Source organism: Zootoca vivipara, chromosome 12 (genome assembly GCF_965207765.1).
Source record: "Zootoca vivipara chromosome 12, rZooViv2.hap1.1, whole genome shotgun sequence".
Lineage (NCBI taxonomy): Eukaryota > Metazoa > Chordata > Lepidosauria > Squamata > Lacertidae > Zootoca > Zootoca vivipara.
This window is the reverse complement of record NC_142595.1, coordinates 46829857-46855771: the sequence shown is the minus strand read 5'-3', so window position 1 is coordinate 46855771 and position 25915 is coordinate 46829857. Positions and strand designations below refer to the sequence as shown.

The 25915-nt window shown below is 39.7% G+C and overlaps 2 protein-coding genes and 1 pseudogene across 3 annotated transcripts; all 3 read right to left on the bottom strand.

Annotated features, from left to right (window-relative positions):
* Positions 1 to 4967: 4967 nt before the first annotated feature.
* Positions 4968 to 10646, bottom strand: LOC118078100 (vomeronasal type-2 receptor 26-like). The gene is made up of 4 exons (XM_088656108.1): positions 10356 to 10646; positions 8182 to 8409; positions 6067 to 6193; positions 4968 to 5869 (listed from the first exon to the last, which is right to left on the bottom strand). Exons 1-4 carry the CDS (start codon positions 10644 to 10646, stop codon positions 4968 to 4970), a joined length of 1548 nt encoding a protein of 515 aa, XP_088512234.1.
* LOC148684124 (vomeronasal type-2 receptor 26-like) lies at positions 8484 to 10231 on the bottom strand (annotated as a pseudogene).
* A 5392-nt stretch (positions 10647 to 16038) lies between the features above and the next one.
* LOC118078107 (vomeronasal type-2 receptor 26-like) lies at positions 16039 to 25473 on the bottom strand. 2 transcript variants are annotated; one of them, XM_035101832.2, is made up of 6 exons: positions 25355 to 25473; positions 24192 to 24483; positions 21434 to 22300; positions 20812 to 21039; positions 19604 to 19730; positions 16039 to 16940 (listed from the first exon to the last, which is right to left on the bottom strand). In XM_035101832.2, the coding sequence occupies exons 2-6, from the start codon at positions 24480 to 24482 to the stop codon at positions 16039 to 16041; spliced, it is 2415 nt and encodes an 804-aa protein (XP_034957723.2). In that variant the 5' UTR covers position 24483; positions 25355 to 25473. The 2 variants fall into 2 exon arrangements, with proteins under 2 accessions (XP_034957723.2, XP_088511754.1); XM_088655628.1 differs by lacking the exons at positions 20812 to 21039; positions 25355 to 25473 and having other exon boundaries at positions 24192 to 24482.
* Between the last annotated feature and the right edge of the window lie 442 nt (positions 25474 to 25915).

Genomic DNA, 25915 nt, shown 5'->3' with positions numbered 1-25915 from the left:
TAGCTTGGGAAAGTAATTAATCTCCCATCAACTTGCAGCTGCTGCAATCAGTTTAACAGACTCACAACACATACTACATTTTGTTAAAAATTCTAGATTTCTCTATTTCATTTATCAGCCAGTGCCAGGGGTGACTTCATAGAATAGTGAAATACGTTGAACCAGGTTTATATCTCACAAAGCAATTCTCAAACCATGAGGTCAATATCTCACAAAGCAGACTCAAATAGTGTCTGATTCATGACATCTGTTCTAGGAAGATTAGACACTTGCAGATTAGGTGCCCCAAGAACATACACAGCAGTAACCCCTCCATCCCCCTCTTGCTGGTCCCTGTTGGTGGAATTAAAACCAAGCATACAGAGTCTCCCTCCCTTTCTCCACATTGTTTTTCAAAATAGAAAGTATTATTATTATCACAGAGAGCAAAGTCACTATTTATTGCCAGTCATTTTAGGAGAATACATAATACTAAAAAAAATAAAAAATACTGGAAGGATTAATCCCAAAAATGAAGGAGGAGGGAGAGTCTCTTACTGTGGATTATCATCTAACAGATTCTGTGAAGGGTTTTTCTTGAATAAATCTTCAATAATGGAATAATAGAACTGAGAGGCAACCCCACCAATGACGAGGCCACCTGACTGGTACCACTCATGGGGAACAGGAAATGTATCAGTCTCAGGGCACCCCATAGCTGCTTTGCACACAACAGGAGGCAGCAGAAAAAGCAAAGTGAATGACCACAGCATCCTTGTAGACAAGCCTCTCTGCAAACTTGGATGCTCTTTGCCTATCAGAACCTGCAGAATGACTTCAGCAAACTAGATTGCATGATACCTGGCTCTGTCACTAGAGCACAACAAGAGAGATTGGCACACCTTATTTAAAAATCAAAGCAGTATAAACACATGCTTTGGGTGCTGGGTGAGAATTCCAATACACAACACTCAGATTTCAAGGCAGGCCAATAATATGATGAAAATACAAAATGGGAGAAAGAAAATTGGGAGCCCTGGTTGCCTCTTGATACTATTCCTATCTCCTCATGGTACAGAGGTTCATTATTATAACCCCTTTCCTGGCTGTGTTTTGACAGTTTTCTTATGCCTGTGGTGTTCTGACCAGGTGAATAAATTATTGTGATTTGGATAATTGTACGGTGACTTAATAACTTTTAAAATTTTTAGTTTCAATGAGAGTTGTTTTCTTTGGTTTTGCTTTTTTGCATCATGTTGTGTTCTGTTTACAGGTAGGTAGCCGTGTTGGTCTGACGTAGTCAAAACAAATTTAAAAGAAATTAATATTGGAAGAATATCGGAAGGTATCTGAAGAAGTGTGCATGCACACAAAAGCTCATAGCGATTACAAACTTAGTTGGTCTCTAAGGTGCTACTGGAAGGATTTTTCTTATTTTGTTCTGTGTTTATTCTCAAATCTGTCTACATCCTGCCTCTGCCCCTTTGTGGCACAAAAAGTGGCAATTAGCTTGAAGTGTTCCATGGTAAGTGAAAACATCAGCAGGAAAGTCAAAGTGAGCCTTGTTTTGGTTTGTGACTGGAAGCAGCAAATCTTGAATGAAAAGTGACTTTCGAACATTAGTTTTGCCACATGACAGGGCAGCTATTATTTCTACACGTTAACAAATGTGTGGCAAAATCAAAACATCAAGATGAGGCAAATTATAATATTGTGACAATAACCATGAAATAAAGAGGTGTGACACAATTGAAGTAAGGGTGAAACTATTCAGTGCGATTTTGCTTGAACTCAGCTGTTAACCATTCTGGCAAAGCACACACTGCTACATCGAAGGGGTTGTATTTAACTTCTCCTACTTCCATCAGTCCCACACCTAAGCGGGGATCAGAGGCCTTGTTGACCCACTGCTTCCTGGGGGCCCACAACTCTAAGAAAGTGCTACATGTGAGTTCCAAAGGTGATCTGTACTCAACGTATAGGCCCCAGAACCCAAAAGAAAATAATTGCGTCTGACATTTCTTTTTAAAGGTATCTAAGAGCACTCATCAAATATTCACCTGCAAAATACTGCCCACACCAGCCCCATTTTGATGGAGTGAATCCACTGGGTTTAGACCACCCCAAATCTATTCCATCGGAGTTGGCCACTGTTGAACCATGTTGTGGTGCAAGCCCAGCAAGCAAGGTCTCAATGAGTGACCAAGATGCAGATTGCTACCAGGAAGATACCCCAGCACCAAGCTTGTGGGTGCCATGTTGAATCCTCCCATTGTTTTAAGCCCAAAATGGCTTATCATATCAGTTACGCCAATAAAACTCAGAGACAAGAGGATTTAGGAGTCCATTGTTGTTTATTGCAAAGCAATAGGTTGCAGTCTCATATTTTCGCAAAACTGCAAACCTACTCAAAGGTACGGGCAGGGGGTATTTATAACATTTCAAACAAAGGATTTCAGTTTTAACCAATCATGTACATCATTACCAAATTTCATGTTTAATGAGCATTGCGCAATGAACATTGTTAACTAAACTTCAATTCTCACCATGTTATTTTACATTTTGTTAGTATGCATGTTGGGAACCTGTGTTACGTGTAGCCATTTGTACCATGTATCAACTTACGAGCTGTATCTTTGTGATTGATGTATTAGCTGTCCTTCTGTCCCAGTGATGGACGGCATCTTGCCAAATCATCAGTTTCATAAAGCAACAGGTTACCATAACTTCTCTATTAGAAGCATATTCTCGGATTAATAGGGGTTCACATTATCACATTCATTATGGCCCTTTGGGCCACTACCAGACCCTCAGGCCATTTATAGCCATCCCATATTATGCTCATCCTTCCCAATGTCATTTCTGCCATGAGGGAGGACCAACTCTTGTCCAACTTCTGCCACACCAACCTGTTCCCACAGCCAATCCAGAAGGCCTGAGCAAATATCTTCCAACCAAAGGCCATTGCTGCTTCCTGACGGGTGATTTTGATCCAACTGAAACAAGTTCACAAGCTCACATGTAAAAGGCGGTGACAGATTTCCAGGCCTTCATTTGCAAATACAACCTGTGCCACTGCCTTGGTGCTTTTTGTGGGGCCCAAGATACCCACCAATAGTGTTGCTGCATCCTAGATGACCAGGTGATTCACATTTCCAGGTGGCTGTCAGAAAACCAAACTATGCCTTTTTAAATGGCCAAGTCTAAGTCAACAGCCTTCTGAGTACACAGGTAATTCTCAGCCAGATGAATGACCAGCAAGTGAGGTGGCCAGAAGCATTAAATGTGTTTGGAAAGGCAAATCATATGAAAATGGCTTAAAAGAATATCTGATCCTTCAAGATCAGGAGAGCTTTCTACCTGGCTGCCGAATGAAAGATAATGTAAGTAAAATAATTGATATAATAGAATATTTGGAGGCTAGGAATGATAAGCAAGCAGAACTAATGTTTATAGATGCAGAGAAGGTCTTTGATAAGGTGTCCTGAATGTTTAGGGGGTAAAGGATGGAAATGATGAATTTTAGAGAATCATTTTGGAGTGAAATAGATGCAATGTACTCAGAACAACCGGCTATGCTGATAGTGAACAATGTGATAACAGAAAAATGTAAAATTGTAAAAGGTACACGACAGGGATGTCCCCTGTCTCCATTACTGTTCATATTAGTCTTAGAAATACTTTGTGACATGTGTAAGATCAGATGATGAAATAAAAGGTATTATGGTTGGAAACAAAGCATATAAACTGATAGCCTTGGTGTACAATTTGGTGTTAACAGTAGAAGACCTGTTAGTAAGCATACCAAGGGTTTCAGACAGAATTTTGGAGTTGGGCTGGGTAGCGGGATTTAAGTTAAATAAAAATAAAACCAAAATGTTGGTAAAAAATATGGCAGAACACAAAAATGGAATTACAATAAAAACAGAACTATCAATAGAAAAAAGGGTGAAATATTTTGGGGTGTGGCTGACAGCAAAAAAATCTAAATATTTTCAAAGATATTGCCACTTGGAAAGAACAAAAGAAAAATCTGGGGTTATGGGGGAGGATGAATTTATCACTGTGGCGGAGGATATCAGTAATAAAAAGGAATGCATTGCCAAGAATGTTATTTTGTTCCAGGTGTCCGCTTTCCATAACCTTGCTGTGTACTTCTACCTGCCAAAGTATCCTACAGCTCTGTTTCATCCTTTAGTCTATTTTTCCCCCTAATATCTTTGTCACTGACTCCTATATACTACTGTTGTGAACTTTCTTCATATTCCATGGAACACTGCATAATTTCTGGTGCCTGCCAAGATCCAGGTGTGGGGCAAGTTCTATTTGGTGAGAGAACACTAGCAGAGACTTTAAAATCACAAATTATGCAGTATAGCATGGAAATATAGGCAGTCTAACCTTAAAATGTGCCCTCTAAAGTGAGTTCAAAATTTTCCCACTTCCCCCAGTGTAGGAAAAAGACCACAAGTTTGGTAAGATAAAAACAGTTGAATTAAAAACTCTTCAAATGTCAGGTTCATGTGCTTCAGAATACAAGGAGTAAAACCTGGTGACAAAATGGTGAAAGTTCCTAAATGATCGATATATAAACTCAAGAGTGGCTAGTCAGAGCCACATAGAAACCATCACAAACCTATTCACACATGGAGTTTCTGAGGGAGACTGAAGTGGAACACAATTTTGATTACCTAGTTTGTTCCAAGGTGAGTTAAGCCTAGCAGAACAGTTTATTCTATGGTATTAATGCACTGATTCATTAATTAGACTTAATTAATGCATTAATTAGACTTAAGCATGTTGGTAATATGACGCTGGTTATCCAAAAAAGAGAAGCGGAATGGAGCAGCAATAGAAAGGATGCCCCAAGACAGATGGCTTTAAACACATAATAGTAATAATAGACTGAAAAAGAAAATTTTGTTTTCAACCCTTACCTTTCAGGTATTTAAAATTTACCAGAATGAGGTAAGGCCAAAAGAAATTATTTAATTATTTCTTTGTATAAGTTGCTCCCTGTTGTTCAGTTCAGGCCTCAGAATAATGATGTAGCATTTAGGGGCAAAGATGCAACACAGTAACCCACCCCCAGAGGCCAAGACGGAGAAGATCTCCACAGCCACCATGCCTTTTCCACTTGTGCTCAGGTAGGCTGGAATAAAAGACAGCCAAACACTGCAAAAGAGCAACATGCTGAATGTGATGAACTTGGCTTCATTAAAGCTGTCAGGTAACTTGCGGGCCGCGAATGGGGCAATGAAGCTGACAATGGCCAGCAGGCCCATATAGCCCAAGACACTATAAAACATGGTGACTGAGCCTTCATTACATTGCACAATGATTTCTTCTGTTGACGAGTGCATGTCCAGATCAGGGTATGGGGGAGATGTCATCAACCACACAGCACAAGTAGCTGATTGAATAAGAGAACAGGAAATTACGACTGAGTAGGCCAGTCTTTTCCCTACCCACTTCCTCATGCTTGACCCGGGCTTGGTGGCCAGGAAAGCAAGAACTACAGTGACAGTTTTGGCCAGCACACAAGAAACGGCCATTGAGAAGATGATGCCAAATGTTGGTTGCCGGAGGAGGCAGGAGACTTTGCTAGGTTCACCCAGAAATAACAATGAAGAGAGGAAGCAGAGCAGGAGAGAGACAAGGAGAGAGTAGGTGAGGTCCCGGTTGTTGGCTTTGACTATGGGAGTGTCTTTGTACTTAATGAATGTTCCTAGCACCAAAGCTGTGATGAGGAAGAAAGAAAGGGAAACTGATGTTAAACTGATCCCTAAAGGTTCTTCATAAGAAAGGAAGGTCATCGTTTTCTCAATGCAGATAGTTTTGTCCTTGTTTGGGTACTGAGTTTTGGGGCATCTGAAGCAGTCATTCATATCTGAAAAATAAAAACATCAAATTTCGATACTGTTTGAACAATATTTTGTCTTCTTCACTGACATGAAATTACGCCTATTGGATCCTTGTGTTTTAGTATTTAGATATAAATGTTTTTTGCTCTAAAATACCCCCCTCAAATGTCTAACCTTGCCATTGTCCTTGTAGGAAGAAATATATGAGTGCTGCATAACTTACCATCCTGGTTTGAAATTTCCCCTTCTGAACATGGAACACAGCCATAGCAACAAAACTTTTCCCCTTCTATCTTTTCCTTCTGATTCCCAGGGTGACAGTGGTCATTACAGAGAGAAAGTGGAATCACCTATCCATAGCAGAAAAGTCTTTTAGGAGATCAGAAAAAACTAATTGTTTATTTGATTTCTATTGATGAGGTTCAGCACTCAGCAAAAAAAGGTTTAATATAAAAGAGCTGTACTATGAATTCCATTATTTGGGGCCCCCTCCAAACATATGACAAGCTTTGCAATCATTTTGCATCAACCCCCCCCCCAATTTTGAGGTACCCCAAAATAGTGTCTGACTTCCTCAACTTGTTGCTATACTGATCAACCCAAATCCAATTCTTTCCAAACCTGTGCCAAAGTTTTGCATTTGTGTAATGGGGTGCCTGGTAGGGCCCCGAGTTTGGCAGATCAGCCACACAATTTGAGGCTCACCAAAATGCAGTTGGTTCTGCAAAATGCTGCAGAATAATTGAAAAATGTCTCAGCAGGAATTCCTTTAGCCCTGCCTGGAGGTGCAAGGGATTGAACCTGGGACCTTTTGCAAGCAATATGTGTTCTATTACTCAGCTATTCAATTCAATTCAACACCTTTATTGGCATATATATATATATATATATAATATAAAACAAAGACAAAACATACAAAACATATAGGTCATTAGTATAAATAGTGACTCTACATCATACAGAAATAATGGAGAGCAGGAGGAGGAAAGGGCAAACAAGGGATCCTCAGCTATCATTGTTGAAGGCTAGATGTATTGATTTTAATTACATAAATTATAGACAAGTAATGGGCCGTAATTCTGGTAATTTCGGTGAATTCATCCCTCAACAAGAGCTGGACCACTGTTTCCTTGTTGGGGAGGGTTCCAGGTCTCATAAAGGATGGGGGGGGCAAAAAAAATAGGAAGGGGACAGTCCAGAATCATGTGAGCCATAGAGTCTACCTCTTTCTGGCCACAAGGGCATAATCTATTCCAGTAGGGGATGCCTTTGAGTCTTCCGGATAACACGGAGGACGGAAAAGCATTTAGGCAAACCAACATAAATACTCTGCGATAAAAAAGGGGATACCAGGTCATATAAATAATTAGGCATCAATCCTTGGTGCAGCGGCAGCCCCAAGAAGGCAGGCGAGCATACTAGAGGTTGGGCAGGATGAAGTTTCTGGAATTCAATATCAAGCAGTCTCTGCTTAATAAGAGTAAAGATATATGAGTCCTCATATGTCAAGAGGGAGTCCACTGAGAAGCCTAGTTGCCTGAGTTTGTTGGAGATATTAGAGAACCATATAAAGCTGTAGCTATCTTTTAGAAGATAGGATATCAGGCTATCTGGTTCTGTATTAAAATAATTTTTTAGCCAATATTTAAAAGTAATGATCCAACCTCTTGTCTCAAGGACGTGTTGGCCCAATTCTGCACAGATAGCCAAGTATGGCACACATTTTGGTACTCAAAGGATTTGCCGAAAGAAGGATGATTGGACTCCTTCTACTTTGTTGTTAAAGCTGGATACCCATAGGGGGATCCCGTATAGAAGCTGGGAGGCGGATTTTGCCTTATAGGCACCAATTGCTGCAGGTACAAATTGATTCCCACCAAGAAAATGAAAAACGCATCTTGCTAAATTAATTGTTCTGTTGCGATGTGTCACCCATTTTAAGTTATAGTGGAAGGTGACACCCAAGTATTTATAGCATTTAACTTGCTCCATTTTTTGGGTTCCAATCGATACTCAGCTATTGTCTACATGCAATAAGAAAAGAGGTTACCAGATGGGTGCATATGTAGTAATTACATTGATGTGCCCCAGAAGCTTTGCTTTATGTATATGGAAGGTACAGTAAGAATAAATCAAAAATTTTCTTCTGCAAAAATGTAGGCTACCCCCCCCCCCCTAGCTTTTCAAAGCAGCATCAATTTTGAATGTGCTAGGCAGCTACATTTTTCCTAGGCCCTATCAAATAGAAACAACAGTTTTAAATGAAATGGAATTTTCTGACACCAAAAGAAAACGTCATAAGAACAGTGAAGAACAGAATGATTCCTAGGATTCAGACCTGATTAAAACCTCTATGCCACACAATCATATCTTCATGAAAAATGAATGCTTCTCCTTCAAGAGCATCAGGATCAATTCTTCCAACTTTCATTTGAAGGAAAGACTTGTTTGGAAATGTGATCATGTTCGTGATGTCAAATCCACCTCTCATTTCCCTTTTTTCATTAAAGGACATTGTTTCTCCTGCTGAGTTGTTAAATAAAATACCTTGCAGAAAATAGTGGAGCTGATTCAAAGACAAAAAGGGAAAAGAAGGAACATATATAAAAAGCCAGACCAAGACTAAACAATGAGCTATTTTCATAGAGCTGATAAATAGTTATGACACAGCAATATGTGGCTAAGATTCTGTACATGCTAAATATACAGGAAATGGGGGCACTCACAAAATCTTATCTCTTGATGTCTGGCCTTTGAGTAATTGACTCACTGAAATAATATATTGTTTCCAACATGTTACCTGCCAAGGCTGCAGATCCTGAAGTTCAAACCTTTTGTCTCCTGCCACTGCTCTGTGCTTTGATCTGTATGAATAAATTGCATGCAAAGCATGAGCCACAACAAAGACAGCATTGTAGATACTGTAGCTGTGGCCGGTCATGTCCATTTCAAACAGATGGCCAGGAAGACACTCTAACTTCTCCTCCCCTGTACATGTTTCAATATCTTGCATGAGCAGATCTGGAAATGCACAGTCAAATGCTTGCTCCCAGAAGTCCTTGAGAAAACCATCGCCTGGATTCCAGTAAGGTTTTATGCTCTGAAGAAATTCATGGAACTTGAGAAGCTCATTTGAGTGAACGGTGAAGGAAATGGCACCTTGAAAGAGATCAAGATCCCAAGACTTTGATAACTCAAGAGTATGAAGTCAATTTGTGCTGTCATGATAGACACTTTTCCAAATGTTGAGCTTTCCTTATTTTCAGGATCTCGTAGAAATATAACACATCTCAGCCAGCTCAATGTCAGAGAATCTCCATAGACAATGAATGCATTGGCTTTGTCATTTGTGAGACCGACATAATAACTTAGGAGTATGTCATAAAGTTCATCCAACATATCGAGATGATATGTTATCTCCATTCTTTTTGTGAAGGCTGAGCAGATCCCATGCTGGTAAAGCATGGGCTCCAGGGCCTGCAAGAAATTTTCTCCTCCATCACCATGCGTAACAAAGAGTCCAACCCATGTCCATCCAAAATGCTGAAGCAAGCTGATAATCCCCATGTACTGATGAGCTTCATTGGGCACCATGCGGTAAAAGGAAAGGAAGTGATCTATATCACTCTCTTCTTGCGGAAATGAGCCGTATGCAAGCTAAGGGGTCGGGGGAACAGACATGATAAAGATAAGTTAATAGAATTACCTTTAGCATGTGGCTGTTTACTCAACAAAAGTTTGTTGAAACAATTGCTAGTGTTCCAGACAGTTAAGTTGAAGGATGCTTCCAGTTGAAATTTAATTTGAGTTGTGGATACTTAAGTATTGAAAAGCTGTAGTTTGCATGTTCAATGTGCTGGGGGTGTTTTTGTGTTGGATGTGTTGTGGATGTCAGGGTACATACATGGTGGGACACCTTGAGCTACACCTTTGAGTCTCTTCAAAGAAGTGGGGCATGAGTTTTCATGACCTGTCAATGGGGCAATAGGGTGGATGACAGGAGACCTGGCTTAAAATGGACTGTTTTCAAGGCAGGGGAACTACCACCATCTAATTCAGAGCTACATTGGCTGGAGGATACATCTCCTACAGTCATCAGAGTCAGATAATGAGTAACATACAGAACTTCTCTAACCCTGCAGATGTCCAATAGTGCAATATAAATTAGGACATCCAGGCTCTCCAAGGAGGCAGAGCCTATGGTCAGCTTTCTAAGTCTTCAGGTCAACCTGGCTCCTTGCAGAGACAACATCTCTTGCAGTTGATGTGTGGAACAGGGGGTTGGTGATGGAAATGTCCAAGGTGCTGCCTGCTGCCTGCTTGACTCAGACTTGCACTGGTGTAGCAATCTCTACTGATAGGGAGTAATCTTTGTTTCTGATAGACATTCCATCTTGTGATGCTTAAGCATCAGTCATATTCACTTTCTGAGTCTCAAAATCATTTTCAGAATGGGAAGAGACGAGTGTGATTTGTGGGACAAAAATTCATGCCCCTACTCATAAAACCTACCTGTGGAATCTTGTAGAGGCTTACGGTATCAGCCATATGGAAGGAGGTATCAGAGCTAAGTCCTCTGATGATGGCAATGAGGTTTTTCTGCGAGTTACATTTGTAGTTGGGAGCAAATCTGTGCATTTTAAAGAGCAGGTTCAGAGTGTTACGATAGGTCATCCTTGCATTATTATAGCTGTCATAGATGTGGAATCCCAGTGTGACATTGGGCAAGATGTTGGGGTTCTCATTTATCACTTTCACTGCAAATGCCAAGGCAAGGATGTGCTGGTAGAATTTTGTTATCATGCTGCAAATGAGATTAGTTTAAAATTTCAGAGGAGAATTCTACAATGCGGGAAGCAGACAAAAAAATTGCCATTTCTGTCTCAAACCGATACATACCGTATTGAACTATAACCTTGTTATCTGTTATGGTGATTCTAAAATAATAAATATAAAACTCTTCAGCCTAAATAATATGTAATACTAGATTACTTTGGCCATCTTTTAGTTAGGCCTTGTTTGATCTTTAATATCTGCCCCTCCCCCCCAAAAAAGACTATAGCAATCTCCACCTCTTTCTGTTTGTACTCAAACTGGCCATGAAGGTGACTATTCTAGTCATCTAGCAAAGGAAAGCAACAATATTTCTTTGAATTAGTTACAATTACTACCATCCTTCCCCTTCATAGATCATTCGCCTTGTTGTGGCGAAGGGGCTGGAATAATTCAGAGATCGTATGAGCTATTCCGTGCAGGGCCACCCAAGACAGACAGGTCATAGCGGAGAGTTTTGACTAAATGTGATACACCTGGATACTAAATGATACACCTGGAGCAGAGACCGGCAAGCCACTCCAGTATACCTGCCAAGAAAACTCCATGGACAAAAACAACAGGCATATACCAAACTGCAGGAGGCAGTGGAAGACAGGAGTGCCTGGCGTGCTCTGGTCCATGGGGTCACGAAGAGTCGGACACAACTAAATGACTAAACAACAACAACTACTACTACAACCATCCTTATACCAGGCAGTTTCTGGTATTCATTTTTAGGATTGCACTATGATTTGCTTCATAGTGTTCAGTTAAATAAACAAGTTAAAATGAGACAAGCTAGTGATTACTTTAAAAGCAACATTTTTAAAAAAAGAACTAATCAGAACCAACCTACCACACTGTGATTCAATACATTTCTACTCAAATGCAAGTTCAGATGAGTTCAATGGGAATAACTTCCAAGTATTCTTGTATAAGATTGCAGACTTTATTTAGGTGCAACCATTCACTTTTAATATACCAGACATCACCTCTTAAGACAGGCATAGAAAAATGGGGTTAAATGTTTTCTCTTCGTCACAATATTAAGGTTCTTTCCATCACCACTATCAAATATATTCAATTCTAAACCTCATAGAAGACTAAACTAACTCCTCCAGACCTATCTTCACTTCTCTATCACTATACCATGGTCAGAAATGCATACAGAATCTTTTGCTCTATATTTCATTCATTGAATGGTTGTGATGTTAAGCCACAGAATCGCCACAGGGTTCACTGATTTTTGAAGCTTGCAGGAAGATGGAAAGAGAAAAGTTTTGGAATACAAATTCATGTCATTGAAGTATTTTAATTCAAACCAAAAAATGGAATTATGAGTAATAGAATGAAGGAAACATCCATATTGTGCATGCAAATAAGTGCAAGTAGCATGCTCTAAGAGCTTTCTTTTTTAAAGAAGATTTATTATTTATGCCTCATGCTACCTACAGCAAAGCTCATACCTCTTTTTTATCACCGGTGGCTTGAGAAGGGAAATAATCTCCCATCAGCTTGCTGTTGCTACAATCAGTTTAACAGACTCCCAACACACACTACATTTTGTTAAAATTTCTAGATTTCTCTAGTTTTCTCTATTTCACTTATCTGCCAGTGCCAGGTGTGACCTCATAGCTGAATGAAAAATATTTATATTTCACAAAACAATTCTCAAACCACGAGGTCAATATCTCACAAAGCAGACTCAAACAGTGTCTGATTCATGACATTTGTTCTAGGAAGATTAGACACTTGCAGATCATGTGCCCCAAGAACATGTAAAGCACTAACCCCTCCACAACCCTCTTGTTGCTCCTTGTCTCCCTCCCCTTCTGCACATTGCTTTTCAAAATAGAGAGTATTCTCATTATCACATAGAGCAAAGTCATTATTTACTGGCAGTCAGTTTAGGAGAATATGCAATACTAAAACATAACAATACTGGAAGGATTAATCCCAAAAATGAAGAGGGAGAGAAACTCTTACTGTGGCTCATGGTCAAACAAATTCTGTGAAGGGTTTTTCATGAAGCCTTCTTCCAAGGTGGAATAACAGAACTGAGAGGCAATCCCACCAATGATGAGGCCTCCTGACTGATACCACTCATGTAGAACAGGTAACGTATCAGTCTCAGGGGACCTCATACCTACATTGCACAAAACAGGAGGCAAAAGAAAAAGCAAAGTGAATGACCACAGCATCCTTGTAGACGACCTTCTCTGCAATCTTGGATGCTCTTTGCCTATCTGTCCCTGTAGAATTGACTTCAGCCAACTAGACTGCATGATACCTGGCTCTGTCAATAGTTCACAACAAGAGAGATTGGAACAATTTATTTAAAAATCAAAGCCGTATAAACAAATGCTTTGGGTGCTAAGTGAGATTTCCAATACTCTGGTTTCAAGGCAGACCAATAATATGAAGGGGGGGGTGGGAGAAAGAAAATTGTGAGCCATGGCGGCCTCTTGATACTATTCCTATCTCCTCATGGTATAGAGGTTCATTATTATAACCCCTTTCATGGCTGTTTTTTGACAGTTTTCTTATGCCTCCGGTGTTCTGACTAGGTAGACAAATTATAGTGATTTGGGTAATTGTACGGTGACATAATAATTTTTAAAAAGTTTTAGTTTCAATGAGAGTTGTTGTTTTGTTTTGTTTTGTTTTTGCATCATGTTGTGTTCTGTTTACAGGTAGGTAGCCATGTTGCTCTGACGTAGTTGAAACAAATTAAAAAGAAATTAATACCTGAAGGTATCTGAAGAAGTGTGCATGCACACAAAAGCTCATACCAATTACAAACTTAGTTGGTCTCTAAGGTGCTACTGGAAGGAATTTTTTTATTTTGTTGAGTTCTGTGTTTATTCTCAAATCTGTCTACGTCCTGCCTCTGCCCCTTTGTGGCACAAAAAGTGGCAATTAGCTTGAAGTGTTCCATGGTAAGTGAAAACATCAGCAGGAAAGTCAAAGTGAGTTTGTTTCGTTTTGTGACAAGCAGCAAAGTGAATTTGTTTTGTTTTGTGACAAGCAGCAACTCTTGAATGAAAAGTGACTGTCCAACACTCATTTTGCCACATGACTGGGCAGCTATTATTTCTCTACGTAATAAATGTGTGGCAAAATCCAGATGTCTCATCAAGATGAGGGAAATTATACTATTGTGGCAATAACCATGAAATAAAGAAGTGTGACACAATTGAAGAAAGGGTGAAACATAGGACTGTGTTTATTCAAATTGTACAAATTCTCTTCAGTGTGAATTTGCTTTAACTCAGCTGTTAATCATCCTGGCAAAGCACACACTGCCACCTCGAAGGGGTTGGATTTAACTTCCCCTACTTCCATTAGGCCCACACCTAAGGGGGAGAGAGAGGCCTTGTTGACCCACCGCTTCTTGGGGCCCCACAATTCTAAGAAAATGCTACATGTGAGCTCCAAAGGTGATCTGTACTCAACGTATAGGCCCCAGAACCCAAAAGAAAATAATTGGGTCTGACATTTCTTTTTAAAGGTATCTAAGAGCACTCATCAAATATTCACCTGCAAAATACTGCCCACATCAGTCCCATTTTGATGGAGTGAATCCACTGGGTTTAGACCACACCAAATCTATTTGATGGGAGTCGGTCACTGTTGAACCATGTTGTGGTGCAAGCCCAGCAAGCAAGGTCTCAATGGGTGACCAAGATGCACATTGCTACCCGGCAGATACCACAGCACCAAGCTTGCAGGTGCCATGTTCAATCCTCCCCTCAGGCCATTTATAGCCCTCCCATATTATGCCGATCCTTCACAATGTCATTTCTGCCAGGAGGGAGGACCAACTCTTGTCCAACTTCTGCTACATCAACCTGTTCACACAGCCAATCCAGAAGGCCTGAGCAAATATCTCCCAACCAAATGCCATTGCCACTTCCTGACAGGTGATCTTGATCCAGCTGAAACAAGTTCACAAACTCAAATTTAACTGCTGAAGACAGACTTCCAGGCCTCCGTGTTGCAAATAAAACACACTGCCTTGGTACTTTTTGCGGGGCCAAAGCTCCACATAGCTGCCACATAGAAGATGAAGAAAGCCGTGTTTCTGTGCTCTGGGGGGTAGGATTCGAACCAATAGATTTATGTTACAAAAAAAGAGATTTTGACTAAACATCACAAAGAACTTTCCCCCAGGAAGAGCTTTTTGACAGTGGAATAGATTCCCTTGAGGGGTGTGTGGAGTCTCCTTCATTGGAAGTTTTTAAGCAGATGTTGGATGGTCATTTGTCATGGATGCATTAGTTGAGATTCCTGCATTGCAGGGGGTTTGACTAGATGACCCTTCTGGTCCCTCCCAACAGTGTAATTCTTTGATTCTACATCCTTGCTACTACATTTTTGTTTTGAGTGAACATCCTAAAATCCTGGGCAATCACCATCTGTTTTATGGGGAAGATTGGTGCACGAAGGGGGGTGGGGAGATGTCATGACGTCCCTTCGAAATGAACAAAGGCAGACCACTGCATGTAGTTTGGAAAAGAGACTTCTTGTATCAAGTGGATGCTGGTTTTGGATCTTCTCTGGGGCATGCGCAACTCTAGATTTCTCTATTTCACTTATCAGTCAGTGCCAACTGTGCCTTCACTGCTGAGTGAAAATTATAGAGAAAGGTTTATTTCTCACAAAGCAATTCGCTCAAACAGTGCCTGATTCATGAAATTTGCTCTGGGAAGGTTAGGCACTTGCAGATCCTGTGCCCCAAGACCAGGTACTGCAATATGACCTCCATACCCCTCTTGGTGGTCCTTAGCATACAAAACGCAAGTCTCCATAGCCATCTCCACATTGCTTTTTAATAGAGAAAGGAATCTCATAATAAGCTTTTAAAATTGTGTGGTAGGTAAATGGACTGCATTCTATAGTGTGTGTATCCCCTGTGCTTTACTATCACATCTTCCTAACATGTACAATTCCCCCATTTCACACCTCTTTTTCCTTAGTTGTGTGGTTTTGGGGCACCAACTCAGAGCCACCTCAACCCACCTGTACTTCCTTCCCCCATCTCTCTAAGCTCTGCAGCCCTGCACTGGGTTTCTTCTAAGTTATATCATACCCTCCAACATTTCTGTGATGAAAATGAGAAAATCCTGTTCCATACTTTTCAACATTTCTCCAATGAAAATAGGGACATCCTAAGGAAAACTAGGATATCCAGGGATCACATCAGAAACTGGGATATCTTCTGTAAATCTGGGACTATCCCTGGAAAACAAGGTGACATTGGTTTGGCAATGGAATAACATCAGAATCTCTAGAGGAGGAAGTAGGTAAAATGGCCTTGGTCTTAAACAATACCACTTCATGTATAGAAGACAATAAAGAAAAATCCCTAAGATTCCTTTTAATTCTTTCTCCTTATTAGTTGCTCTCTGTTGTTCAACTCTGGCCTCAAGGCAATGATGTAGCATTTAGGAGCAAAGATGCAGCCCAATAATCCAGCACTGGAGGCCAAGATGGAGATGATCTCCACCACTACCATGTATTTCCCTTTGGTGCTCAGATAGGTTGGAACAAAAGAAAGCCAAACGCTGCAAAAGAGCAACATGCTGAAGGTAATGAATTTGGCTTCATTAAAACTGTCAGGTAATCTGCGGGCCAGAAATGCCACAATGAAACTGACAATGGCCAGGAGGCCCATGTAGCCCAGGACACAATAAAACAGGGTCACAGACCCTTCATTACATTGCACAATGATTTCTGTGGTTACAGAGTGCATATCTACATCAGGGAATGGGGGAGATGTCATCAACCACAGAAAACAAACATTAGCTTGAATAAAAGAACAGGAAACTACAACAGAATAGGCCAGTCTTTTCCCTACCCACTTCCTCATCCGAGAGCCTGGCTTGGTGGCCATGAAAGCTACAACTACAGTGATCGTTTTGGCCAGCATGCAAGAAACAGCCATAGAGAAGATCATGCCGAAAGCAGGTTGCCTGAGAAGACAGGTCACTTTCCCAGGTTTGCCGAGGAACAACAAAGAAGAGAGGAAGCAGAGCAATAGGGAGACCAGGAGAGTGTAGGTGAGGGCTCGGTTGTTGGCTTTGACAATGGGGGTATCTTTGTGCTTCACAAAAGTGCTTAACACCAGAGTTGTGAGAAGAGAAAAAGAAAGAGCAACGGAAGCTAAGCTGATCCCAAAAGGTTCTTCATAGGAAAGAAAGCTCATAGTTTTGGAGATGCATTGGTTTCTTTTCTTGTTTGGATATTGATCTTCTGGGCATCTGAAGCAGTCATTCACATCTGAAGGACAGAAGTAGGTCAAATTCCAAAGACAATTCATAAGCTTTTTTTTTTTGCCTTCCATATATACTTGCTAATTCTTAGTGAGTAGATGGTAATGTAATTTATTTTGATAGTACACCAGGCTCAATATTATTATTATTATCAGTACCAATATGTGCCAAATATTCCAGCTGTTGCACCAATTTCGGATGGTTGAAGAGATGAGGCCCCACAGCTAATTATAGCATTCATTATCTTACCATAACTCAATGCACCACATTAAAATTTAGCAAACTTGGAATTAAAGGTTACAGGTAGGTAGCCGTGTTGGTCTTGAAGACCGTGTTGGTCTTGAAGGAATTTTTTTTATTTTACTTGGAATTAAAGGAATCTTAACTTTTTGATAGCCTTAAGTGTTAGAGTTCACACCACTTTTTTAAAAATTTTGAATTAATCAATTCACACCTACAACAAAATTTACCAACTCCTGCATCACACTGACAGATATTCCCGTATCTTTGAAATTATGCATCTTATATGAGCCAATCACATTCCATTCTGAAAAAGATGAAATGCAAAAATAAAGTATATCAGTATTGTCTTACGAAGAAGGTTTTTGTTAGTGGGTGGAGGTTTGTTAAGTTACAATAATATAGTGTTTCTCTGATCATTGAGGATTTAAGAGAATTGGCAATTACATAATATACAAATATGAAAAATACATTTGTATTTTTCAAAGGAAATGTAGTATAACTATCCCATCTTCGGGGATCTAATTGGTCTTCTCTTTGGGATGCTCATTGTGTGCTTAGATTTTGCTGTTCTTATTCCTTAACCTATTTTTTCTTTGGGATCCTCTTGCCTGGTTACCAGTCTTACCCTTACTGATCCAGGGAGTTATGATTTCACTCGGGTTTCTAAATTATCCTTCTGTAAGTTAGATTTTGCTCTTCTTAATTTTTCTTCTTATCCATAAATGTCAAAAAATAATGTTAAGTGCATTAATTTTATTTTCACAGCATATATGCCAAAGATTTATCTTTGACTCTTAAATATTATTTGTGCTGATATGGAATGGGGCAAGGCCTCCCCCTTACTGTGGCACCTGTTGCAGAGGGAACTGGGCTGAAACAACTGTTAGACCCAGAACCTGCGGCATATACCGTGTTTCTCCAAAAATAAGACACTGTCTTATATTTATTTTTCCTCCGAAGAACCACACTATGGCTTATTTTCAGGGGATGTCTTATTTTTTCCCCCTCCTCCTGCCGCGGCCGGCATTGCTGCTGTGCCTATCACTATGTCTTGTTTTCGGGGTATGGCTTATATTCCTTGAATGCTTAAAAATCCTGCTACGGCTTATTTTATGACTATGTCTTAATTTAAGAGAAACAGGGTAATCAAGTTTAGATCTCAAATCTGGACCCACTGAATCAGTCATCACCATCATCATTTCTATCATCATTATCACTTGACTGCTGAGGTTATAATAGTATTGCTTAAGCTATTTTCATGTGTCCACTTTTTGGGGTATCTTAAAGTATATGGTCAACTAAATCATTTGGTCTTCATTGAGGCTTACTGCCAAATCCATACAGATTGACCAATTCCAACTGGTGAAATGTATCTGTTTTTATCTTTATAAACTATAATGACATACGTTATAGAGCAGGGGTTACATATGTGTATGACCCCTGTTCTGCAGATTGTATACAAACACTAAGTTAAAAAACTGAAGAAGACCAAGCCGAAACAGTATGATTACCTTGGATCACTGTCTCGCATGTCGTTATAGTTTATAAAGATAAAAACAGATGCATTTCACCAGTTGGAATTGGTCAACGTGTTGCCTCTTTTTTTGGTATTTTGACTCAAGTCTGCAACACAGGGGTTGTTTCATTAGCAAATCCATACAGATAGCATTGCTCAAGGAATATTAGTTTCTCTAAGTACTGGAGGTCAGCAGAAATATATTTACACTTCATACCAAGCAGGATAGGGGACCCAGGTTGCGCTGTGGTTAAACCACTGAGCCTAGGGCTTGCTGATCAGAAGGTTGGCGGCTCGAATCCCTGTGACGGGGTGGGCTCCCGTTGCTTGGTCCCAGCTCCTGCCAACCTAGCAGTTCGAAAGCACGTCAAAATGCAAGTAGATAAATAGGAACCGCTACAGCGGGAAGGTAAACAGCGTTTCCATGTGCTGCTCTGGTTTGCCACAAGCAAACCAGAGCAGTAAGAGCTGTTCGGCAGTGGAATTTGCTACCAAGGAGTGTGGTGGAGTCTCCTTCTTTGGAGGTCTTTAAGCAGAGGCTTGACTGCCATATGTCAAGAATGCTTTGATGGTGTTTCCTGCTTGGCAGGAGGTTGGACTGGATGGCCCTTGTGGTCTCTTCCAACTCTATGATTCTATGATTCTATGATTCTAAGCGGCTTTGTCATGCTGGCCACATGACCTGGAAGCTGTACGCCGGCTCCCTCGGCCAATAATGCGAGATGAGCGTGCAACCCCAGAGTCGGTCACGACTGGACCTAATGGTCAGGGGTCCTTTTACCTTTACCTTACCAAGCAGGATAGCTTACTTACATGCACAGCATGGTAAATAAACATTTCTAATTAGTTCTTAGGCAGAATCAGTGACAATTATTTGTGATGAAAATAAAAATAATTTCTACATCATGTACCATTCTGGTCTGAAATCTTGCCTTCTGGACATGCAGCACAATCATAACAGCAAAATTTTCCACCTTCCTTCCTTTTCTTCTGATGACCAGGGGGGCAGTGTTCATTGCACACAGAAATGGGCATCACCTATCCACAAATAGGAAAGGAGTTTCAGGTTGGAGAAGTTCTCTTACCGAATTTCCTTTAAAATGAATTTTTGCATAGAATTTATCTGGAATCTGGAGTCTGACCTTCAAGTCCTCTTGCTTTCTAACATTATCAAAAGTTGTTTCTGATGCTTAGCAATCGAATTTAGACATGCAAAGAATCGGAAGAGGGGACTTCACATGTCAAGCGTGATTTCATTTTAGATTTATGCAATGGAAACAGAGATAACCCAATTTGAGATCCCTCAAATGATGCATAGTGTCATGTGGCAGTGGATCCAACCCCCATGTCAAGTCAGCAGGAATGGATAAGACAAAGAAAAGTTCTTACTAACTGCTTTTTATTCAACATTCACAGTGTGAGGCTTGGAAATGAAGGCTCTTGGAATAATGTCGTTGCCCCAAGTGAGTCCCCTCTCCCTCAATTTATCCCTTCATGTGATGTCACTGTGGGTGCTGAGATATGCCCTCTGCTTCTAGCTCTCTGCTCTCCTACTTTCAATGCTCACCAGGTTCTGGGAGAGGGAGGGTCTGGAATGCTTTCTAAAGACACTGTGTCCATCAGCTGTTCCCCATTTGTGCTTCTTCTTTCTCCTCTCCCATTATTTCCCAGCTTTTCCCGTCATGTGCCTCTGAGCTGTGATCTACATCAAACCCCTGTTGTAATTCTGAACTCTCTGCCCCGTCCCGGACACATAGGTTTAATCTACAACAAATATACCATTGATTGCTGACGGTTCAGTGTTGCAACTAGGCTTTCAGTGTGCTAGTTTTCTGGGTCTTGAAAAGCCTGATGCACATATAACATGGCAGAAAATATAACTTTGTTTCTCAATTTTGTATTGTGCTTAGGCTTTCATTTAGCTAGACAGCAGTTTTATCCCTGTGACATTTTTCAATAGAAAGACAGAGGGTTTGTAGAAAAAATAACTCTTCCGTCAGGACTCATTTGTAGGTTAGAGCAGACCCCCAAAACAACAACAACAACAACAACAACAACAACAACAACAACAACAACAACAACAACAACAACAACAACAAAACACTATTAGGATGCTGACCTGGTTAAAACCTTTATGCCACATTATCATGTCCTCATGAATGATGAATCTCATTCCTTTAGGGGCAGTATCATCCACCTCACCAATTTTCACTCGAAGGAAGGACCTGTTTGGGAACATGACCATGTTCATGATGTCAAATCCACCTCCAATTTCCTTCTTATCAGTAAAGGACAGAGTTTCTCCAGCTGAGTTGTTAAATGAAATGCTATGAAGGTAAAGATGGAGCTAATTGAAAGTTTAAAAGACAAAGGGGGGGGGAGAAATAGAAATTTTGAACATAATACATTTTACTATTAGTGTTTCATATTATTATTTAAGATAGACCAAAAGTGAAGAATCTACTATTTTGCCATAGAAAACAAAATCCTACATAATGCACTGAAGACAAAATGTCTTTCCAGGCTGGAATGTGAAAAATATAATGTAAATATACAAAGCTTTGTAAAATAATAAGATTCAGAGTATCAGTTAATGCATATTATATATATATATATATATACATATATACATATATATATATATATATATATATATATATATATGTGTGTGTGTGTGTGTGTGTGTGTGTGTGTGTTTCTGCAAATGACAGTGTTGACTTACTGTCATTTCAGCACATTACCTGCCAAGGCTGCAGATCTTGAAGTTCAAATATGTTATGACCCATCATTGCTCTGGGTTTGGATCTTTTTAAAGAAATGTCATGTAAAGCATGACCCACCACATGGACAGCATTGTAGATGCTATAGCTGTGGCCAGTCATGCCCATTTCAAAGAATGGATCAGGAAGGCTCTCCAGTCTCTCCCCTCCAGTACATTGTTCACTTGTGTCCATTGGCACATTGGGGTTGGGAAAATCACAGTCAAATGCTTGCTCCCAGAAGTCATTCAGAAAACCATTTCCTTTCACACCACCAGGCTTTATCGTCTGAAGAAAATCATGGAACCCTAGAAGCTCTTTTGAGTGAATTGTGAAACAAATGGCACCTTGGAAGAGACGAAAATCCCAACTCCTTTGAAGCCCCAACAACATGAAATCAATCTGAGTTGTTATGATCCAAACTTTTGTAACTGATGATATATAATTTTCTCTAGGACCTCTTGTAAAGAAAATAGCTGTCAGCCATATGAGTGCCATAGATTCTCCATAGATAATCAATGTTTGGGATTTGCCATCTTTGATAACCTTGTAACTACTTAATAATACACTATAAACTTCATCAAAGTCATCGAAACGGGGTAGTTTTGGGAGCCTTTGTGTGAAGGCTGAACAGATTCCATTTTTGGATAACAATGGTTCCATAGTCTGCAAGAAATGTTCTCCACTTTCATCATCCACAACAAAGATTCCAACCCATGTCCATCCAAAATGCTTAAGCAAGCTGATTATTCCCATGTGTTGATGGGCTTCATTTGGAACCATACGGTAGAAGGAAGAAATATGACTTTCCTCACTCTCCTCCTCAGTGGGAAATGAGCCATAAGTGAGCTACAAAAAATGCACCAATACTACTGAAACACATTATGAGCAATGACTTCAGTCAATTTTCTACAGTTATTGAGATATTTTCATGATTCAAAAAATCTTTCCTCCACCATATTAGACCCTTTATGGGAATATGCCTCTCATATTTAAGTTTTCTGTATAGACACTTTTTGAAGCTTGGAATCATATCAAGAAAAGTGATAATTAATACAATCATTTTCTTTCCAGACTGCCCTTTAACAGCAGGTACTGGGGTGCTTACAATAATTTAGCATACAACAGAAAGAAGAGCAGCATCATAGCAGGTGTTTCCAGCTACCCTTATATTTTCCCTTGAAAGCCTCATAAACAGCTTCTTCAGGCGAGGGAGGGTTGTTTCTAGGACAAAGGTGAATTAGTGAAGCTCCCGTCTTATTTTTGCTATCGGATGCTGCATCTTAAGTACTCTTGTTTGTGTTACAGTATTGGAATATGGTGGGGTTTTTTTGGTATGTCTTCAGGAGAAGGGAAGATTAAGGAGTAAACTCTTCACAAATCTGGAGTCGAGTTCCTAATACGGTTGCAAGGCATCTTGTACACCTTCGTCTTGCAACATCTGCAGCCAAGCTGTTGCAAAATGTATTGCTCTGTTTTCCTCTGGACCATATCAGCAAGGCTGAGATGTCTTTTCATCTGGGCAGAGTAGGACTGGACCTCCATACATACTGCCCAGGCTTGTGCCCTGGGGAGGTCACATCAGAGCTGCTAGTGCAGCCAATATAACAAAATAATTCTTGAGGTTTGACTTCACCCCTGGAAACATACTCCATCATCTCTCAAGGAAGACAGATGCCAATTACATTCACTATAATTTTTCTGTGTAACTATGAAATTATTGTTTTTATTGTTTTGTTATGTCATTATGGAATTGTTTTCGTAGTGTTTGTTTGAAATATATCCCTGTTCCTTTGTAGTAATCCACTTTGAGCATTCTCTCTCTCTCTCTCTCTCTCTCTCTCTCTCTCTCTCTCTCTCTCTCTCTCTCTGTGTGTGTGTGTGTGTGTGTGTAAAATCAATGAATGAATGACAAGCAAGAAAGTAGGGTTGGTCCTAAAATGTAAATATAACATGCAAAAATACAAGGCGAATAGGTGCAAATTTAAAGTGACAAAAACTATACAATGAATGCATATTTAAAGAAAATGTGACAAAAACTATACAATGAGGGCACTAGATATTACCTGTAGATATTTTAAGGGCTGGCACAGTTAATGACTTTTCTCAGGCATCACACACCAAACAAAATGGCAACAAGTACAGTTTTCTTTTTCCTTTCCCCCCCTTTGGATTTAAAAGGTTATGGGAGCTCTAAATATGAACATGGGGGACTTGGGGAAGGAATATCAAATTAATGGATAAAAAATGGCCAGTAGTCTGAATCATAGAACTTTAGAGCTGGAAAATACAAGTCAAAATAGCCAGGCCCAGAAGAGAGGGAGGAAGGGTAGCGAGACTTTGCTCATTGAAAAACACATATTTGCTTCTAATGAAAGGCAATAATATCACAAACAGCATCATTCAAATTACTGTTTTTGTTGAGAAGTATTCTGAAATAATAAAGACACAGTTTTCTACCAGCTTGGTCAATTTTCCATGTTACTAACCTTGGAAAATGATTTTGAAATACTTCTTTTCATTTGCAGTTTTTTTCATTGCACTGCTATCTCAGTTTTTCATTGCCAGAACTTACTGCTAGCCCTTCCTTCCCACTGTATATTCATCCTACTGGTTACATATTTAATATTAATGTTTTATAAATTCTATAGAAAGTGCCAAAATTCAGCTCCAGAAAGAAGATCAGGGGTCTATTCACCCTGGAAGTCATTATGCTGCCCCTGCTATAAAGAGATCCTACCTGTGGAATCTTGTAAAGGCCTATGTTGTCTCTCATATGGAAGGATGTATCAAAGCTAAGTCCCCCAATGATGGCCATGAGGTTTTTCTGGGTGTCACATTTATAGTTGATGTAAAAACTCTGTGATTTGAAGAGCAGGTCTAACGTGGTACGATAGGTCATCCTTGCATCATGATAGCTATCATAGATGTGGAACCCATGAGTGATATTGCGCAAGATTGTGGGGTTCTCATTGATCTCTTTCACAGCAAATGCCAAGGCAAGTATGTGCTGGTAGAATTTTGTCACCATGCTGCAAATGAAGTTAATCAATATACAATTCCAGAGGAGAATTCTACAATGCATAAAATCAACACACCACCGTTTTATCCATCTTTGTCTCAAATGATTTTTATTGAAATGAAGCTATGCCTTTTGCAATTCATGTTTCTAAGCTATCAGATAACACACAGTTGATGAAAATGTCCAATTCATCAGGGCATCTGTGTTCTGCATGGTTCTTTGACACACCTGCCTTTCATCCCTTCCTCAACTTTTGCAGCTCAGTTAAAAAAATTTTTATTAAAAAATCCCTTCCCCTCATCCTTCTCTTTAGGTAGCTGAATACTTCACATATCTCATGAAGTGCTTTCCGACTCAGAAAAGTTTGTTTCCTATACTCATTTACCTTGAATAACCTCAAGTGCTGTATGAAATCTTGCCTGACATACTGATTCCTGTAAATACCATTTTTGGCGTTTGTTTGTTTTTGCAATAGTCTCTAGCATGAAGTATTTAGATTAATACATTTGTTTCATAAACACTTTATTGGAAATATAAATCTGTGGAATATTTTTATCCAGAGTTCTAGTGATCCACAAATTCAGTCAAGTGGTTCACAGGACATTCACATTAAATATTTGTGATAATATTTAATTGTATTTTAGTGATTTATTTACTTTTTACGTTCTATGTATTTTATTGAATTTCCTTTGATTTATATGCCATTGCAAATGAAATGTATTAAAATGCAACATAAAAAAATCAAAGAATTAGAAATGTAGAATTCAAAATCTAGCTCAGCAGCTTATAAATTTCAATGTACAATGTACAGTCTCAACCATCAAACTTGCAAACTTAACAAAAAAGAAAAGATACTTGTTGGGTAGGGAGGAGACTCTTACTATGAAACATCGAACAGATTCTGTGAAGGGTGTTTTCTGAAGAAAACTTCATAGAAAACATAAAAGAGTTGAGAAGAAATCCCACCGATGATGAAGTCCCCCGGCTGGTACCACTCATGAGGAACAGGAATAGGATCTTTCATTGGACTCCGGATAGTATCTGCTCTGCACACGACAGGCACTTGCAGGAACAGCAACATCAATAGCCACAACATCTTAGCAGTGTAGTTTTTCTCCCCTACAACAAATCTCTTAAGCAGAGATGTTTCCCAGTCTATATCTGTACTCAGATTACTTTTAGATGTTTTCAGATGTTTCAATCATTTTATAGTTTGTGCATTTGCTGCTTTGGTTTCTTTCAGAAGGAATCGGCAGTATTGGATGATGACTGACAATGGAAATAAAAGCAGTGATAAATCTCAAAGAGTGAATTGTCAGCTACATATTAGAATCAAAACCTGGCAAATGCATGCCTTGATGTATAGATAAGAGTGCCAACATCCTTTAAAGTTCTGACTTTTTTATGTGCAAACAGAAAGTCTCTTAAGATTTGGCCAAGTG